This window comes from Cydia fagiglandana, chromosome 15, assembly GCF_963556715.1.
Source record: "Cydia fagiglandana chromosome 15, ilCydFagi1.1, whole genome shotgun sequence".
NCBI classification, from domain to species: Eukaryota; Metazoa; Arthropoda; class Insecta; order Lepidoptera; family Tortricidae; genus Cydia; species Cydia fagiglandana.
In genome coordinates, this window is record NC_085946.1 from 10,520,472 (window position 1) to 10,540,973 (window position 20,502).

The following is a 20,502-nucleotide window of genomic DNA, read 5'->3' on the forward strand; positions in this document are numbered from 1 at the left end:
AAAGTGTCATTCTATGGAACTTGCTAACTATGTAAACAAACCGCCATATTGAAATTGTCTCTGAATGATGAATTTACTGGTGACTTTTGTTTACATAGTTAGCAAGTTCCATAGAATGACACTTTATGCAGGGATATAGATTTCAAGAGTTCTGTAAACGGCAACATATTTTAACCTATGCTGTAGAGTGCAGAAGCTTATTTTTATTTATTTTTAAGTAGGTAGCACCCATTACCTAACGGTTGATAATTTTGGTTTTGATTGATAATTTCCTACAGGAATTTCTATTTTGGACACCGTATAAATAAGACCGGGTTCATAGAGCTGGCATCCCAAAAAGGATAGAAGACCTTCAGTATGAAAAATATTAAATCCGGGTAAAGTTTTTTATTTTTTTACTTTTTGTTATGTTTCATCATGCCAATTAATAATGCGCCGTGCGTCACTGTATTTAGAGCGCCATGGCTAAGTGATCGAAGTGTGATTTTTATAACAATATACATGTTTTTCTCATGTTTTTTTGCGTCGTCCGATGTACCTACGTTGCCCGAGGCTTCACACATAACCATACGTCGGACTCCAGCGGGCATTTTCGTGGCATGTCAGAATGATAGGTAAGGTTCGCAAATCAATCAATTCACTTTCGAGTATTTGTACTTAGTATAGTAGTGGTACCTAGTATTTATAATGTAACAAATAAAGCAAATCTTTCTATTGATTAGACGGCACTCTACCAACAAATATAAGTATGAACAACAGTCATAATAACGCATGTCAGCTATTTATTTGTTTTTTAAGTGGCCACTTCAGTGGGCTATCAATCATCACTTCAAAGAGTATTTACACATTAAAGATGAATAAATGATAACGGGTAACTAATTTAATTAACTATGTTACAAATACTAGGTACATTATAATACTCGTAAGTTAAGATTTTTTTGTAAACCTTACCTTGCCCTCAAACTGCCCCCTATAGTCCGACGTTTGCACATAACCATTGTGACAATATCTTGTGAAAATATACTAATAATATAGTTTTTGCCGTTAAGGCGCGCAATAATGCCTATGCTAAATGTTTATCTAACCATGTCTGACCGTGTAATTTAGAGTCAATGTCTGGGTGACTGACGTCGATATGTGATGATGAAATTGGATACCTAAGATTCATTATGAACACTTTAAAATTCCATTCATCATTTTTTGAAAGGGCTTGGAAACTCTGGAAAACTTTCCCCTGACTAAATACGAGCTTTATATTGTTGGAGATATTTTCGAAAAACGATTTACTAAATAATATGTACTTTAAAAATTGTAAACACATCAATCCAACTCCAACCAACTCAATAAAGAAAACGGACTCACAATTTTCATAAATAGGCTCAGCTGACGTCCAAAACAGCGGTAGACAGGTGACAAGACTGGAATTCTTCGTCCCGAAAATCCCATCGCGTCACAATAGATACCTACATCTGTAAAGGGGCCCACTGATTAACAGTCCGCCGGACGGTATCGGCCTGTCAGTTGTTCGGAACTGTCAAAATTTTGTTCTAACTGACAGGCTGATACCGTCCGGTGGACTGTTAATCAGTGGGCCCTTTTAGGTGCTCATGAAGTATCATTGTTACCTATGATGACAGATATTAGTTGCTGGAATGCTGTATGTCTATTTGTGGTCGATGTGCTCCAGCTTACATTATAAGGGCCAGGAAAATAGGCTGGTATTGGTTGCAAAATAATTAATAAATTTAAAATCAGAAACAGTAATGGGTACAATCAATTTAAATAACTTTTGATGTACGGGTAATATTAAGCGGGCCCAGAATTCAGATTGTAACTATCACTTGTTTAAAGCTGTGAAAAGTAGGTACCTATACAATTTTTCACTTAAATAGGATTAACCTGAATAAGACAAATATTAGAAGAAAGAAAAAGAACTTAAGTATGTGTTGTTTCCAGTGCTTGGCTGTAATTGATGGCATTTACAAAGTATAAATGTATGCATAAAGATCCGATAGGCAACGATTTAAAAGGTCCTTGAATCAAATCATAATTACAAAATGACTAAGAGATCCTGTTATGTATGATTACTAGCAAAGTGTTGGTTATAAGCTTATGGAGTTTGAGTTCGTTTGGGTGTGTCCATATTGTAACTACTACCTATATCATGTATCCTCTTAGGTAAAGTATAGGGGTACGTACAAATGAAGAGTTGTAAAAGTACCTAATAGACGTTACGTGTTTTTATTGTAATTCTGCTTTCATCAAAGAAAAATCGAATGGAATCTCTTCGTGGACAGATTTGTATAAATCATGAAAATATACATCAACTTAGGTATTCTTTACATGTCCAATTGTCTATATTAATTAGGGTATGTTTAATCTTAACCTCTAGCCGCCCATACGTCAAACCTTGCCAAGTAAAATTAAATTTTATTTTGTCAACACAAAGTTCAAATTAGAATGGAACAGGAGACCTTTTTATAGGTCTCTGGGCGGCTAGAGGTTAAGGGATAATGCGCGACCATGATATGTCTGATTTCAATACTACTTTTATGTATATTTTTTTGTTTTTATCATTGTATTTGTGTTATTGAAATTGAACTCTACAACAACAATTAAACGGAAATTGACTTGTTCAATAAGCAAAGCATTTGTCAATACAAACATTAGGTACATAGGTAAGTAATGATGCAGTTAATATTGCCTTCTTTGTTTAACACAATGCTTACCTACTGGATTTTGTTTATATTGCTAACAATGTCGTCTAGTAATGATGTTTATTTTGTTTTGAGATAAAATTGTCCGTAGGACAATTGTATTTAAACAGGCAGTGTGTCCAAGCTGCAAATACAGTCAGCGGTAGAATAGATACCAATAAAAAGTTGAAAAACTTACACAGGACTTTATTTTTTAATCTTGTAATTCGTCATTTCTAAGGCACGTAAGATCATAGAATGTTGATTCATATAGGACATTAACAAAATTATGGTTAACGAACCCGTAAAACTGCAGCGGTGGTGAGTAACTCCAATAAAAGTCAATAAAAACACAGATGGTTAGAAAACGGGCAAGTGGGAGTACAGTTTTCTGGGAGTACGGGTTCCTTGGACTCTGCTTAGAAACTTAATTTCAGGATTTCTTTTTAATTTCAAGTATTGTTCACTGAATTGTTTGTGTAGTTTTATAATTTCACATAACGACACATACATTCGACGACACATTGATTTTGTTTTAATTTAGAATTATATTATAACAACAATAATATGCAATCTATACCGCGGGTGTGGCCTGTAACATGAGCAAATAATTAAAACATAGATTGTTCTCCTCAAACGGTAACACTTTTCTTCAACAACTTTTAAAAATTATGAAGTATTTAGACTCCCTATTTTTCATACAAAATAAATATTATCTTCAATGGACGCCATCGCCACGCCATATCATTGTGATTGACGTTGCTTGTCACGCCTTAAACATAACAAAATTCGCAATACATTGCGTCTTAGAATAAACTTTAAAGCGTATTAAAAAGCAAACCACACGTTATTTTTAAAGTCGCTGAACAAATGTTGGTCAGTATGAGGAGTACAGCGTACGGTTTAATTTTTTGCTCATATTACAGGCCACACCCGGTATAAAAAGCGATTTTAGCAGAGTGACGTTCATTTCCAAGCTGGAGTTGTTTTGTTATTATCCGGCACAAAACTCAGATTATTAATTCAGGCTTTGGGTACGTATATTTGAATCAAATCAAAAACATCATCCATCCTACGCAGCATCATAACATGACCTATTTAAGAAAGCAAAAATTAGGAAACTTGTAATGAAAACTCCGAACATACAGAACCCTAAAATGTACAAATATGTGTGTAACCTAGAAAGCGTACACATATGTCTATTGTTAAATAGGCTGGGAACAATCTAGTTTAACGCTGGCATGCGTGTTGGGATTACGGTTAATAGCACAAAACTGAAGATATTACTGCCAGATTCGAACTTTAAGATACGTCAATTAGTAGATATAGAAACGATATGGATTAGATGTGTCAATGTTAAAAGTGACAGTGAAAGGGAAATGTCACATTTGACACTGACATATCTAATCCATATCGTTTCTAGATCTATTAATATACGTATCTTAAAGTTCGAATCGGGCAGATAGTTCATTTAGAAGATTTGTAGGTTAGAGCTTAGAGCAAGCTGGCCAGCCACATTAGAGCTCACGCTAGACAACGTCTATAATGATTATTTAGGGTCACCGACATCGAAAACGATGAGGACGACTATAGGTTAGAGTATAATTTAAATTACTAAATACGAAGATGTTGTTCTAACTAATAATAATTAGTACCTATGACGTACGGCTATCAAATTATTTATAAAGTATAAACACGAATCATGGATGTAAACAGAGCTACTATTTAGTTGTAAATTAGCATTATGTTCTCGATCTTCTTTTTTTTAATACTATGTTGGTGGCAAACAAGCACACGGCCCGCCTGATGGTAAACAGTCACCGTATCCTATGGACACATGTAATATGTACTTTATAAATGAGTAAAGTTTAGAAGACACATATTTATTATATGCCAAATGCGCGGTTAGCGCTAATTACTTATACATGTTTTCCTATACTTAGAGTCTACTGTTAATTCAATAGTGGTATTGTCTGTTCTGGATATTGTACCTATGAACTCTATGTACAACTTATAAGGAGGTACCTAAGTAAGTTTGTAAGTGTAAGAGACAATTGACCACTAGTAGAACCTTGTCATACACAGAGTGGAAAACTACTTTGTTTACTGTCTCATTTCGCATATATAATATACTTAATTGGATACTGAACTGACCGGGATAAAGTAAAGAAAAACTAGGTCTCATTATCACAACGACTACTGACGTAAACAGCGCATGTCGTCATTGTCTCGCACAGGAATACTGGTTACAATTTGTTTATTTTTAGTTAATTGCAGCAAGTATTCCTAGTTAATTGACTGCGATTACAATTAATTTACCTTTGGCCGTCTGTCTTTTAAACTATACAGACATCAGCGCGAGTCTTTAAAGCTAAAGTTGTAGTAAAGTAAGCACTCTCGCGCAGTCTCTACACCGCGCTCGTCGACGCCGCCCGCGCCGCTCGCCGTCTCGCTACGCGCAAAAACAGTGACGATACAGTGTCTAAAATGTCGTGCCCGATTCGAAAATCAGTGAAGTGCTAGCATAATGCCCGAGTGTACGGAACAGTTCACGTTCACCATACCCATCATTCGCTACACCATGGATGACCAGGAGACGAGCGAAGAGCGGCAGCCCCTGGCGAAGAAGATATCGTTGCTCACCCCCGTGAAGATCGAAACTCCGGATAATGGTAGGAGATCCTCGGAGCCGTCGAGGTACTACATACCGCCACAGTGCAATAACAGACTGTCGCCGCGCAGTGCTAGAAAGCGTGACGCTAGACGGAATTCTAAAACTGACGTGAACGATGACTGCCCTAAAGAGTCCTTTGGGCTTAAGCCGTGTAACTGCGAGGATTGCCGGGCTTCCAGCCCCTTGCCTCCAGGATATGGTCCGGAGACGCTGTCTCCTGGTTACGACCAGATGAAGCGGTCTCTCCTGGAAGTGCCCTGGTCTGAAGACTACGCCGAAGCTTCCAGTGACGATCTCAGCTCCGAGTGGGATTCAGATGTGCCTGAACCGCCGCCGCCACAGAAGGTAAATGCTGTAACAAATATTTATTATCAATGCAGGAAAAAAATGTTACAACTATATTTAATAATAAAAAGCTCGATTGTAATGACTGTATTAGTCCAAATATAACATGAAGGACGCGTGTTTGAGTAAGTACTTAAAAGCAAGAAAAAACTAATCCGAAATGGTTCTCCTCATAATTAATTGCGTTACTGATCAATTCGGATACCTACCGAAACCACTATTCATATTTAGCAAAAGTCGAATGTGAATTAAACGAAGTTATTGTGACAAGTATTAAATATATCGAAAACCTGCAAATGGCGTGCGTCACGCAAAAGAATGGATAATTAACGTCAGCCATTCAAATGCTAATTTCGGCTGCGTAAGAGAATACAAAATGTCCATACCCGCTGAAACGAATACTATGTAAATACGACAGGAGAAGCGTATTTAATTCATTTTAGATATGCTTTTGGGTATGAACTATTCAATGTTGAGATGTAAAGTTGTCATATTTATTATTTAATATCTCTTTGAGTTTACTTGATGTGAATGTACCTACTTAGAGTTAGTTTTGTGTAAGATTTAGCAATTGTTTTTTTTTCTGCGTCTATGATTTAATATTCATAAATATTAATTGTTAAGATGACTTTCGTTTGATATCTCGTAATAGATTCAAGGTGAAAGTGAAAACCAATGACAAAAATGAAGGTCAGACAAGATCTTTAAAATTTCGCCAACGAGCTTTACTTTCTGTCCGCAGTTGAATAAATAGATACCTATATAAGACGACTATTTTTAATTAATGAGTTTGAAATGGTTTATTTTGAGACTTTATTGGGACATAAAAATACAAACTAAATAATTGAAATTAAATCTCTCAAGAGTCTGGGTCATCAAAGTTACACAGACTAGATAGATAGGTACAATGAATAAACCAGTAGGTATTGTGTTCTCTATACTATAACTTGGTAAATAATTTTCCGTGTATTAGGTATCTCACCTACTAGATACCTAGTTAATTGTACAGAGAGTAGGTTTAACTTTAGTTGCATCCTAATATCGGCTCTAGCTATACAAGAATACATTTTGTTTTATTTGATAAAAGATTAGACCTTTTTGATAAAAGATGCTTTAATAGCAGTATACATAAATGAATAGCGGCGTGTTGAAAAGACGTCCGACGTTTATGAGTCTGCTTGATTAATTATAAAATTTATAAAGTAGGCCTGCGATACGATATTACAACTCAATCGGTTTACTAGTTGTGACAGACGGACAGACAGCTCGTTGGTTTTAGATAAGGGTTTTTATAGGATTAGTTTATTAGGTACTCCAATTTTGAGTCTTATTAGTATGGAGAGTTTAAGCTTCAGAAGGTTAATTTAATTTGGAGTTTTTGGAGCGTAAGGGATTTTGTGAGAAGTTTATCTGACCTACGCAGAGTTTGGTAAATATTATATCTATATTCGATTTCAAACGTTACTTGTCTTTATTATGATTTAAATCGATTATGGATTTAAGCTTGTTTTCGTAATACATTGTAGTAATATTAAAGTTATTTTTAAGTAACTCATCACACTTAATCACTTTTAAGTATCACGCGCACGAGAAGAGGCTGTCAGTGTTGCCAACTCGGATTTTGAAAAAATGCTAGACTAATGTCTAGATTATGCCAAAATTATGCCAAAGATTTTTGTAACACCTATGCTAAAATATCACTTGAAATTAGACACTTAAAACACATACTTTTTTTCAAATTTACCGCCTTTTTCTACTGACAAGATCTGCTTGACCAACTTTATATAGTCCGTTGACGTCCATCCGTTCACAAAAGTCAAAATTCATATGAAAATATGAACCGCATAAGGCGATGGCGCATATTGTTGCTGCCAAGTTGGTGCAAACTTGGCTTAAACTAAAGTATGCTAAAAAATATGCCAGATGCTAAATGGAAAATTTTGGTGCCAAAGCGAGTGAAAATATGCCAGATCTGGCATCATTTATGCCAAGTTGGCAACACTGGATGCTGTGCCCAGCAGTGGGACATATATAGGCTGAATTATTTACTTTTAAATGATATTCTAATTACATCTCCCAACAAATATCATCCCAATATCATCGCCGAAACGAAATCCCACAGACTTCGCTGGTTCGGTCATCTATAAAGAATGGGAGAGGATCGGGCTGCCAAGAGGGCGTACCTGGGAAGACCGACTGGTGGCGCCCGGTAGGTCGCCCTAGATACCGCTGGGGAGACTGTGTGGAAGCGGATCTGCGTCAGCTTCAAACCGATAATGGGCGGGAAACGGCGCAGGATCGGGAAAAGTGGCGTGCTCTCGTTTCGGAGGCCAAGATCCTCTTTGGATCGCTGAGCTGAGTTAGTTAGTTATCTCCCAACAAATGACCCAAGTTAAACGTCGAAAATTCTGCTTACTGTGTTATTTACGACTGTTTTGTGTGTGGGTTCATAATTTTCATTTATCATAAGAACATTACTTCGTAACATTGGCATTTAAGTATTGTTTAGTCTAAATGTTATTTAAGGTTCTTATCAGGCTCAAGGTTCGATTGAATGAATGCGGTTAGTTAAAATTCCGATTGATTCTAACAGTTGAGCAATCCAACCCTGAGGTTCGAGGTAAAACCGTATCAATTTGCATTGTCAGTTTAGATTCACACAGTGAATTATTGTGGTTTTCGCTTACAACTGACAGGCTTTACGCATTGAAATTTAATCGATTTCCTTCCGCTAAATCTATAGCCGTGGAATAAGCTTCTTATATTTTTGATCCCCATCCTCAGATCCGGAGCTAGGCCTAGCTGCTAGGGTAAGAAAATTTATATAAGGCAGTTAAATAGTACTTATGCGTGTTTGTCAAATATCCTTGACGTAAAATTTAAAACTTACGCGGTTTGATCACATATCAAAAAATAAAAATTTACACACAAATAATACACATTAAAATGTATCTTATATTATTCTATTTTTAGACTTTTGGTCGGGTAATTATTAAAAAAATCTCTTTTTGACATTTTGCTTGGAATTAAGTTATCCGCGACCACGACCAGTGAAACCTGCATCGAAACGTCGGAAATAAAGCTATCTATCAAAATAAAGTCGTGATAGATCCGGTATAAATATGTTTTAATATTCTTGACGTACTATAAAAATATCCTTGCGAAAAACAGAAACACATCGTTAATTTTGATTTTACATACAAAAACAAGTTTGTTTCTTTAATAAATTCAGTGTTTTTTTGAGATTATCAAAACAGCAAAATGATCCGACTTATTAGAAATCAAGTCGATATAAAATAAAAAGACTTGGACAAAACGGTGGAATCGTACCTCCTGTAAATTAATTTCACATTATGATGATACGAGTATATTGGATTGGCATAATTATATGTAAATGTATGGTCAGTATGATACGCGTAGACTTGTTATTAGTTTATATCTGAGTTGTTATCCTTGAACGTTCTGACGTTACATGGGATAGATAGCAAATCGGTATCATCATCATTAGATGATTTGTAAACCTAGATAAGTTACGGTGACGTGGACATGCAGTTATTGTGTTTACTAACACAAAGTGGTTCACCTTGCCAAGGTGCTCTTTCTGCCTTTTTGATTGATCGATTGTTATGTGATATTTATTGCCTTTACCTTTACGAAGGTTTGCTTTGGCTACACTAGTGATTTTAAGCATAATTTTGCCTGACCGTGTTAATATGTCTATGTTTTATTATTTATATTGGATACAATATTAAAACTAAAGTTAAAACTAGAAATAAAATAAAAAATGCCTTGATTGACTGAATTTTGTCGGTATAGTCAATTCATTATATTTCAATAAAAAAATACACAGCAATATTCATAAAAGGGCCCACTGATTACCAGTTCGCCGGACGATATCAGCCTGTCAGTTAAACGCAATATTTGACCGCTCAGAACAACTGACAGGCTGATATCGTCCGACGAACTAGTAATCAGGGGGCCCCTTTAGACATATTTTTTCGCCAAAGGGCATTTGTTATAGATATTGTTACCATGAAGAAGAGCAATTCTTTATACTAACATTATAAGGGAGATCGATCGAGATAGTTTGATCAGTGAAATTAAGTAAAGTAAAAACATCATATAGTGAGAGTAGGTATGTGACTTTTCCCTTTTTGTGTAAATTAAGGGTACCACACCTTTATGCTAATGAGCTTTGGAAAGCCGCTGTTGTTATTTTTATTGGCGTTCCATTCAATGAAAGTATCACTTAACTTGGTTATACTTCATTAAAAAAAATCTAGAGCAGAAAAACATTATATAATAACTTTTCAAGCAAACACAAAAATTAAGTATGATATTACTGTTATATTTATTTTAAATATGGTGTATATTGGCATAACATAAGAACTAAAAATTATTACACGATCTGTATTTAAATCTAAACTTTATTTCTTCTATACGATGAAGAACGATATAATCCTACGCATTGTCAATGGGCACGTTCTCTGACGTCATTCGTTTGTTTAAATTAACGATTTCATCTACCAGTTATTAGTAAAGGTCATTCGGCGAGTTTTAATTGGGCAAAGTTTATGTTTGGTCGCGCCATTCACATGTACAAAATACTACATTTAGATCATTGCGATCTAAATGTACGAAGCAGTACCTACCTATATTAACTTGACACCTAACCGACAATCGTGATCAGCGCTTACTAACAAATTTCTACCCACCATTTATCGAACTCGACTATTTGCGGACCGAATACTAATCGTGATAACTGATAACAAATCGTACTAACAAAACACCCACGCACAAAAACAAAGTTGTTACTATAGATACTCTAATTATGTGCCCGATATCTTTACTGCAACATCTTGACGACGTAATGATATCGGAGCGATAAAATGAGAATAATTTAGTGATGCAATCTGGTTTTAGTCATCAGAAAAGGTCCCAGCATATAAATATGACTTCAACAAAACACAGTGCATATTAAGTTTAACCTACACACTTAATTTAGATTCGTAAACACATTACTCTGACTCTGTAACTGTGTTTCTCGTGTTTCTATTTCTATGTACAATAAAGTAAATACATACATACACATTAAATATAGGTACATAAAATATCAAACGTATCTCCTACTAATTATACTAATCCTAATGATTTTGAAGTTCTAATGGTTGGTTATTAAGTTCAACTTTTCAAAAATTAGTGGGGAAAATGGGAAAATATTAGTGGGGGATGCTGATGACGACATAAGGCCTAGGCAAGCAAAAGATTATTCTCATAGTTTAAGGTAGCGTTTCACATCACTGTCATTTTTAATAAATACTTATGTGAACGTTGATAATGCAGACATTTCTAATACTTTTATGTTTGTCAACATTAAACGCTTAAAGGGGCCCACTGATTAACAGTCCGCGGGACGGTATCGGCCTGTCAGTTAGAACAAAATTTTGACAGTTCCGAACAACTGACAGGCCGATACCGTCCGGCGGGCTGTTATTCAGTGGGCCCCTTCAAGACATACGTGGTTCTTGGTGACAACCAATTTCCACTCAGTTTTCGCAACCCTCAAGCATTCATTTCACAAGAAAGTCCTCCAGCAACATGAAAAGCAAAAAGTCACCGATGTTCCCATAGATCAGGCCCCGTCAGTAATATAAATTACACTCAACACGATATAGTTTCATTGAATCGCTTTTTGCGGTTGTCGTTCCGGCCCTTTATCGATATCGATTTATCGATTTATTTGATCGATAATCGCTTTCACTGCGATGGGTGTCATGTCAGTGAAGTAAGGTTGGCTACACACTCCGTGCTATATTGGGTGCGAATTGAAAGCTAATGATTACGTTCCAAAAAAAGGTCATTTCCCCTGACGCTTTAAAAATAATTATTATAATTTACCTGTCATACTTTCTCATACGCCTGATTGTTATTACTTTAATAACGTGTGTCTTAAAATAAAAATATGAATATTTTTTGTGTTTCCTTCCAACGATTTGAATGCATTAATTGACTACATTTTTTAAGGCAACAAGGTCTCATATTTACCTTACGACTAATATAGCAAAAAAAAAGCGGTTTAGGAGAAACTCAGTGCCCTGAGAAAACATGTCGTGTATGACAGTCATAAAATGCCGTATTACGTGGGAAATCTTATTAAGGGTTTTATTGTATTCCTGTTAGCAACAAAAAATCAAATCGGGGATTTTTGCGAATGAATAATCAATCAGTAGCTTATGCTGCGCACAGGCATTACGCGCACCGTTACCAGGTCGCCTGTTGTGCCAATAACCTCTATTTGCTTTCACGCACTCACGTCATTGTGTCATTGTGCAGTACGCATGCGGCGTCTTTAAATAGAAATTAAACACGGGTAGACAATACCTAATCCATTTTATATTAAATATAAGTATTAAAATAGAAGAAGTATAACTAAGAGAATAGTTTGAAGATAACACGATATGTTTTAGTTAAATTATTTTTGTTTTAATGTTTGATGACATCTAGTAAAAGACATGTAAAGTAAGAAAAATAATCCTAAAAAAATTTCACAACTTATTTTTGGGCCACTCTGTAATTATGTTGATATATTTTTAGGGAAAATACTACGATATAAATTATGAACTGAAATAGAGGTCATACAATAAAGAAAAAAATTACAAATTCCTCATACAACATAAGGAATGCATATAGTTATAATATTGTTGACATTGTAACTTAATGTGCATAGCAGTAGCCATCTTAATACAATTTATTTAGTATGTTCTGTATTGAACGTTAAATAAAATTGTATTGACATAATAGCGGTCCCATACTACTATTAAAAATAACAAGGTTTCTAGCTGCTACTTGGTTTTGTAAGATTACATTTGGTAATAGTATTTTAATAGGCGACCGGTGACGTCTTTCTAATGACAGAAACAGTTAGTTAAATTAAAGGCAGGCAGTTAATTAGGAACGTTTCTGGAATCGGTGACAGTGAAACGGTAATTTAGAGTTTTATCCTAATCTTACTGGCGAATACAATAATTTTTATTAGAATGAGTGTTATAATTAAGAAATTACTTCCATAAATGCCTATGCACACCGGCTTGCGTGTGCGTGACGTGCACGTGCGCGTGCGCTAAAATATTGAAGCCGCACTCGCACACGTCACGCAAGCGGTGTGCCTTCTCTCATAAAGATCTAGAACAACTCTAAAGAACTACAACGCCGCACAGGCAGTTCTTATGTTCTTCTTGCTTTATGTTCTCAATTTTAATTGCAGATAAACCATTTTAAGTCCGTCATTTGTAAGATTATTCATGTGTTGTGCTATAAATAAAGTTTAAATAAATATATTTTCAACCTTGATTTAAGTAACATCTTCTTTTACGCATCTTATGTATGTTAATTAGGAAGCTCATTTAACAGGCAAATGATATTGACTCTGGTTTTTATATATTTCGACGTACCTATTAGCCACTGTCAAGTTTAATGTAAGTAGGCGTAGTGACCATAAGAACATAATTAGCATCTTCGTCAAGTGACTTAAACAATAGATGACAAGCCTGCTTTACTAATTCGACACTTTGCCTTTGCTTCATAGATACATCAGTATTTGACGACATATGCGTGGGTTGATGTAAGCTTTTGTAATAATCGTAAGCGTAAGCCTTTGTAAAAAAACAGTCTGATGCATTTTTTATTTAATTGTTCTGACAGACGCAGAAGAAATACTTATATTTTGCATGATTCTTCTTATCTCATAATAATGTATTATCTGCTTGTTAACACGTACAGCACACATAAAATACAGGTCATAGTTCGCTATCATTGCGACCTAAATGCAACGTTCGGTAACTTTACAAAACTAAGCTAAACGTGCCTTGCCAAAGTCTACTTATAGATACAGTCCAGCAAATTGTGAGTAAATGTGTTACATAATTACATAACGGCGTCTACAGAGGTCTCCGATAACGATAATGATAACCCGTGTCTGGGCAGTATCGTCTGACCGCTTAGACCTCCGTTTACTCTCATTGAAGAATCTAGTTCTTGTATAACCAGCCTAAAGTGACCTCGAGATTAGTAACAACTATACGCAAGTAAAGGCCGCTTTTATATTGGTATTTAAACCCTTGATTCGCTCGCGCGTTGCATACAATTGGAATCACATCTCTGACCCCGCTGTCTCACTGCCACTGGGTTCTAAGAGACAAACAACAAGACCTTTGTAGAACCTTGTCACAGTGAGGATGGTTATAACTAATCTATATGGATGCTGGAAATAAATTAATGTTCGTTTGATTAATTGCAACATGTTATTGTTATAATAATATTATTGTGCCGATTTCAAATGGTACACACTCTTGACGTAAATCGATGAGGTAGTAGACTTATTATTTATTATGCCAAAACCTTTTCCGAAATATGTTTCATTTGTAAGATACCTACATTTCCAGACCAACAAAGCTACGCATGTTAATTTATAATCGTTCTATTGTAATTTATATCACTTTCATAGCTAATCTTGCTTTAACTAACTATGGGATTTATAGGATTCCTACAGTCCGGTTTTAGGTATTTTTTTCGTTTTTCATGACTGTTTTACATCACCTCTCCATGACAGAATATGACGTAAGGACGTCACATATTCTTCGGGGGATAAACATGCGGATGATAACAATTATAAGTACAAAAATTACATAAATAGCTTGGACAGATTGACAGTGAACATTTTAATTACTTCGCAAGTACATAGAGATTATGTCTGGCAACATATCACCTCAACTAACACGGTATACATACGTGTCTAGTTCGATCAACGAAGTTATTCTACAGGCAAAAGTTTCTTCGACTGGCAAATTAACAGTAGGCGGACCAATATTTTAACATATTGGCTGCGAGTTCCAAATAAGGGAAGCAGTCGTCCACCTGCTCAATAAAGAAGCGATATTTGGAAGATTGTGGGTTGTTTCTTATTAATTTGGTCACTTTAGATTTGAATGGTTTTACGTGCGTCATTATTACACCTTAGTTGCGATGTTTGAAAACCGGCCACAGTGTTTTTATAAGCATCATTATCAAGAGCTTGAACGCGCATTAAAAAACTTGAATGTTAAAAAAGGCTCCTCTTATTTCATTGTGTTTTTAATTTTTAAATCTACAGTAGAAATGGTTGCTACTTTGTATTCAAAAGGACTATTTTATTTAAAGTAGACCACGATTCTCACAAATATCACGATCCACTCGTAAAAGTTGCGGTAAACACTGATACCGGATTCTTGGTAATTTTAAACTAGAGTTAAAGTGGTAGCTTGTAAATAAGTAGTTCATTATGTTTCGAGGTATGAGAAAGCATTCACATCGTCTAGAATTTAGAGCTAATGGATGAATTAAGTCTACAATCTACAGTGGCGAAGCGTGAACTAATAATGTAGCCGTCGCGTAGTCGCATCTGCGAGGCCCCTTTCTTTCAATGTGTATTCCCAAGATGATAAAAAGGGTTGGCTTCTGCGAGGCCCCCTTAAGTGCCAGGCCGTGGGCGAGGGCCCACTTCCCCCACGCCTAGCTAAATACGCCACTGACAATCTAGATGCGAGTAATCGCACGCAAAAGATAATAAAATATATTTTTATACGTAATCATTGTATGTAAGTTCTAGGGCCATCTCTGACCATAAAGTTTGTGCTTTTATATATACGAGTAGTGTATTTTATAGTTCTTTCAATTCATTGAGGAAGTTTAAATACCAGCGAGGAAAAAAAACAGTGGAATTTGGACTCTGTGATTAAGTATCAGAAGCTGATTGCGCCTGTAAAAAACAAGGCAGTTATATTATAATATAATACGTATATGAAACTTGGTTTCGCACGCTATTAAACGTGTCACTGATGTATACGTACACTCTGCAAAAAATGTGGTAATCTAACCCATCCGACAGGTTTTCAAAGTGTAAAAAATTAGGGTCATTGTTTTTCTTCTGAATCTTGTTTCGTAACAGATGTGATTATCATCTGTTCTCTATTGAAACAGTAATGCTAAATATATGTATAATGAATCGGCTACTGGAGAGCTCGCTCAGTTTTTCTTTAATATACTTATGACATCTGTTTCAATAAAGGTTATACAGTGTGGAAAGATAAATCGGAGGGAAACTACCTTAAATCCTTAAATCTTTAATCGTGTTCTTATAACCCGGCAACCTTCAAATCAAGAGTGAACAGGCACCTTCTGGGCGAGCTCGCTCCATCGTAGGCCACGTCTACGCCTCGGCTAGTCTGTGGCCATGAGTAAGCCCATTCTAAATAAAAAAAAAGCTGGCTCATTTTACTCAAAGGAGATATTCCTTTATTTTTAAAAAGAAACAAAACTGCATTTAAAGATTTTTCTTTTTTTCTTCAATTTGGAGTTTTAGATAATCTTTAAATGCAGTTTTGTTATTTAAAAAAATAAAGGAATGTCTCCTTTAAGTAAAATGAGCCAGCTTAAGGATTTAAGGTAGTTTTCCTCCAGGGCCCGACTTATCTTTCCACACTGTATAATATACCTAACGAAGTTTAACAGTTTTTTGTTCGCAATATAATGAGAGAATAGTTAGTAGGATTATTATAGTCTTATCGATATATTTAGTACTAAAAAATATATAGCCCATTCTTCGCATTAGCGTTGTCGGGTAATATTAGTAAACAGGACTCTACTGTAGTAGTGTTTTACTCCGCTTAGGTCTTGATGACCGTGGAAACAAATAGTTATCAAACGTAGGTATTTTTTTTTTCGGAATGTGCCTTCGAAGCCGGATTCATCTACCTAATGTGGTTAGATGACGCCATGCCTGTCTATCTTCATAAAAAAACCTAATTTCAATTAATTAAAAGCCACATACTTCACTCCCAATTTATTACATCTTTAATTACGATTTTGTCTTAACTGGATCTGAGAAGTTATCACTGAAATAGATTTACTGATACCAAACTGGATTGAATCAAATTAAAACGATGACGAGATTGACGAGTCCCGCGTCTGTCTATTCAAAAAGTTCTATTTTCAACTGAGTGCTTTATTCCATTATAATGAGACCCCCTAATTTATGTCAAACATGCGCCTTCCGAGATAAAATTTAAGCTGGTGCGCCCGTGCGAAATGGTTAGTTAGGATTGTAAATAAAGATACTGATTGAAATTGAGATAAAAAAAATGCTCAACGCGTCATTTAAACAGTCGAAGAATGCTTAGTCAGATGGATGAGGCTGTTACGGTGTCATTAACTTGGGTTGGTACCTTTGTAAGTTTATAAGTTAAACAATCATGTCGTAGTCATGTGAATATTGACCATCAACAACACACTAAACACCGAGTACCTAATTAAAACTTGCATCTAAACATTGCCTTACTTATTGCATAACGTCGGTGCGAATAAAAAAATCGCTATGTGTTTTTTTTACGATTTTTTGATTTTGGCATATTTGAATTCCTTTTTAAATTTCCTGTCGACCCACATAAATATTTTTGTTCTTTATTAGTTTTGAAAATAAAAATTCCGCTATGTGAACACAGAACAACATTTGTCCAAAAAAATAACAGAACAGAAACAAAAAATAGCTATGTGATTTTTTAGCACATAACGATATTAAATGCCTTGTTTTCCGTCGAGGGTGATGGCGATAATGTTGCATATGGCGATTTATTGTAGAATGGATTACCCGACATAGACCCTAAAATCCGCTATGTATCATCTATTGTAGAATGGATTACCCGACATAGACCCTAAAATCCGCTATGTATCATCTCTCGTACTATGTTACTTTGGCAACAAATCGCTATGTGTACTAAACTTCACACATGACGATTTTAATGAACCAAATTTAAGTCGCTATGTAGCAAAATTTGGTTAAAATAATAATATTGTAAAAAATTACATATACATCTGTTTATTTTCTTCATGAGTATCATGTAAAAATCATTGATCTATCAGAAAAAAAAATACAGGCGCAATATATTACAAACAGGAATATAAACAGTTATTTTTGTCTCCTGAAAAGTAGCTTAAAAATACATGGCGATTTCTTTATTCGCACCGACGATAAGGTTGTCTGGAAAAGATCGCTCTTTAGCGATAAGACCGCCTGTTGTCTGCCTCTATATTTAATCGATTGTTTTTCTTTAAGCTGTAGGTGTAGGTATCTTTTACATGCTTTTACTGAGGTGTGCCAATAATGAGTATTCTATCTATCTAAACATTACCAAAATGACTTCAGACAAAAATGGGGTCCACCCATGCTTATTCTGTTATTAATGTATTCGAAACATTGTAATCGCCATATTTTATAGTCTGAAGTTAATTTTTTTTTAATAATCAATAAATCATAATCATTTATTAAAATATACTACCTACTTACTGTTGAAAGTAATATTGTCAAATAATTTTCCACCGTCTTAACAACATCAAAAATTAGTTCAATTTGTATTGGTTAGTGCAATATTTCTTTAGCGGTGTAAACAATTTATTTAGCGATTCGCTTCTTGCTTGAATCATCGGAGCAAAACAACATTAAACAATGGAGTCCTTGAGAAAATAGTATTTTGCATTTTATTATCTTCTATATGTTCAGCTTGTATACAAAGATGAGGATCTATGATAGGGTCGATAGCTAAGTTTATAGCTTTAGACAAAGCTGTTCCTTTGTCTCTTTTTTCCGACAAGAAGAATATGAAACGGTCGGTTTTTTATGTGAACAGAAAAATCATCCTTACAACTTTTCTTTACAGTATATCGCAGTGAAATAAGTGAGCACAACAATAAGACATTATTAAAATGACATAATCTCCTGACAAACAAAAGACGAGCTGTCGCTGTTTCGTATACAAGTAATACTTTTGTCTGATTCTGAAGACAAGGCAGGTTTACACGGCGGCATACAAAGCGGCATACTTATTACTTACATTATTCATGTATTATTGACTTATGATATTTACTGTGGAATAATTTAGAGCTATGATATCCTTTAGAATTTTGTTATAAATTAGTGCAAAATAAATTAGAGTAATGAGTTGGGGGAAAATAACTTATTTTAATGACATGTGACAAATCACAGTGTACAAATACCTAAGCGGTTACGTGTGAAATGACGATGTAACCAAAAATATTGTTAGGCACCTAGTATTTGTGCCTTATTAAAAATACAAAAACAAATGTAATATTCGAATACATGATATTATTCGTTTGACATAAAATTTAGACTTAACCCATCCAATTCTTTTCATCTTAACGATAAGATCAGTTTTAAACGAAGCAGTTCTTTTAATGAAGCTATAAATGCCAGTAAAGATTGTCTTCGTCCATAATCCGATTTTATCATCTAATATCCTGCTACAGTAATCACACTATTATACGCTATTTTGAAGTAGCATAACCCACTTATCTATTCTTAATGTATGCAAATACAGCATCGTGCGTTATCTAAGTGAGATAATCCGAGAATCAAACAAAGGCACGACTGGCCGCGTGTAATCTTTAAACTTTAATAATAGCGATATAACTGGCTGGATATGTAGGTTTGATGACCTCGTTGTTTGATTAGATGACACGTGCATATTATACTGTATTTATTGTTTTAGATTGGTAATCAATAAAACTTTAAAACTCAAAATGCGAAACGAAACAAATTATGCACCACGTAAATTACAGTTTTCACTGACATAAACAATTATCTCTGGCTCATAGCTGCTAAAAAGTCAAAATGAAGAATGTAATGTATAAGTAGAGTCTGTTCGGAAAGAGAAGAGTCGTGAAATGTATTATTGGGTCACATAAATTCCACGACACTTCTCTTTCCTCACAGACCTTCTTCTTCTTCTTTTTCTCTTTTTTTTTTCTTTTTCTTTTAGATAAGAAACCTTTACCTTTAGAATATACAAGCACGAATAAGATATCTTCAGAAATTCACTTTTTAAATCTTTCTTCGTCTTTATTACTAAGTTCTTCTTCTTCCTCGCGTTATCCCGGCATTTTGCCACGGCTCATGGGAGCCTGGGGTCCGCTTGACAACTAAACCCATGATTTGACGTAGGCACTAGTTTTTACGAAAGCGACTGCCATCTGACCTTCCAACCCAGAGGGGAAACTAGGCCTTACTGGGATTAGTCCGGTTTCCTCACGATGTTTTCCTTCACCGAAAAGCGACTGGCAAATATCAAATGATATTTCGTACATAAGTTTCGAAAAACTCATTGGTACGAGCTGGGGTTTGAACCCGCGACCTCCAGATTGTAAGTCACACGCTCTTACCGCTAGGCCACCAGGGCTTCGTCTTTATTACTAACTAATTTACTTATAAGTTACAAGTACGTCACGAGTACAAAAAACGCTACGCGTATTTTATAAAGCAATCATCAGCACGGTAAACCCGTAATATTGTAAAATTTTACATATTATATAATATACCTATTTCCGTGTTCATAATTTGATTAGGTATTTTATTGAGACATATACATAAATATGGAAAACATCAAAACATCATCCGCGGCACGGAAACGTGGAGGTATGCGGGTGAAATCAATACTGACCTTGATGCAGTCGGTTAATGCGGCGCCAAATAAATGCCAATCGCGGGTGACATTACGGGTGAAAGAGAGGGTACAGTCGGCATCAAAAGTAACGGATCAGATTATAAGTCCCTATAAATATGTAGAACATTGTTAGTGTGAAAGTGCCGGCAGTCTTCGAGCCCAGCGGGCCAGGAATGACGGCAAGAGGCCTGGCGGAATGACGCTGGTGCCTTAGAGCATGGGTCGGCCGCTAGTTTGGGAT

The 20,502-nt window shown here is 35.3% G+C and overlaps 1 protein-coding gene across 2 annotated transcripts in view; it reads left to right on the forward strand.

The window, feature by feature from the left end:
- LOC134671363 (inositol-trisphosphate 3-kinase A) overlaps window positions 1-20,502 on the forward strand; it is a 172,667-nt gene that overhangs the window by 114,376 nt on the left and 37,789 nt on the right. The window contains exon 1 of one of the 2 annotated variants that reach the window (XM_063529201.1): window positions 5,083-5,715. The exons of the other annotated variant lie outside the window; for it this stretch is intronic. Coding sequence (XP_063385271.1) covers window positions 5,224-5,715 — 492 coding nt within the window. The 5' untranslated portion in view covers window positions 5,083-5,223. Of the gene's footprint in view, window positions 1-5,082; window positions 5,716-20,502 lie in introns of those variants that run through there. 2 annotated transcript variants of the gene reach the window in all.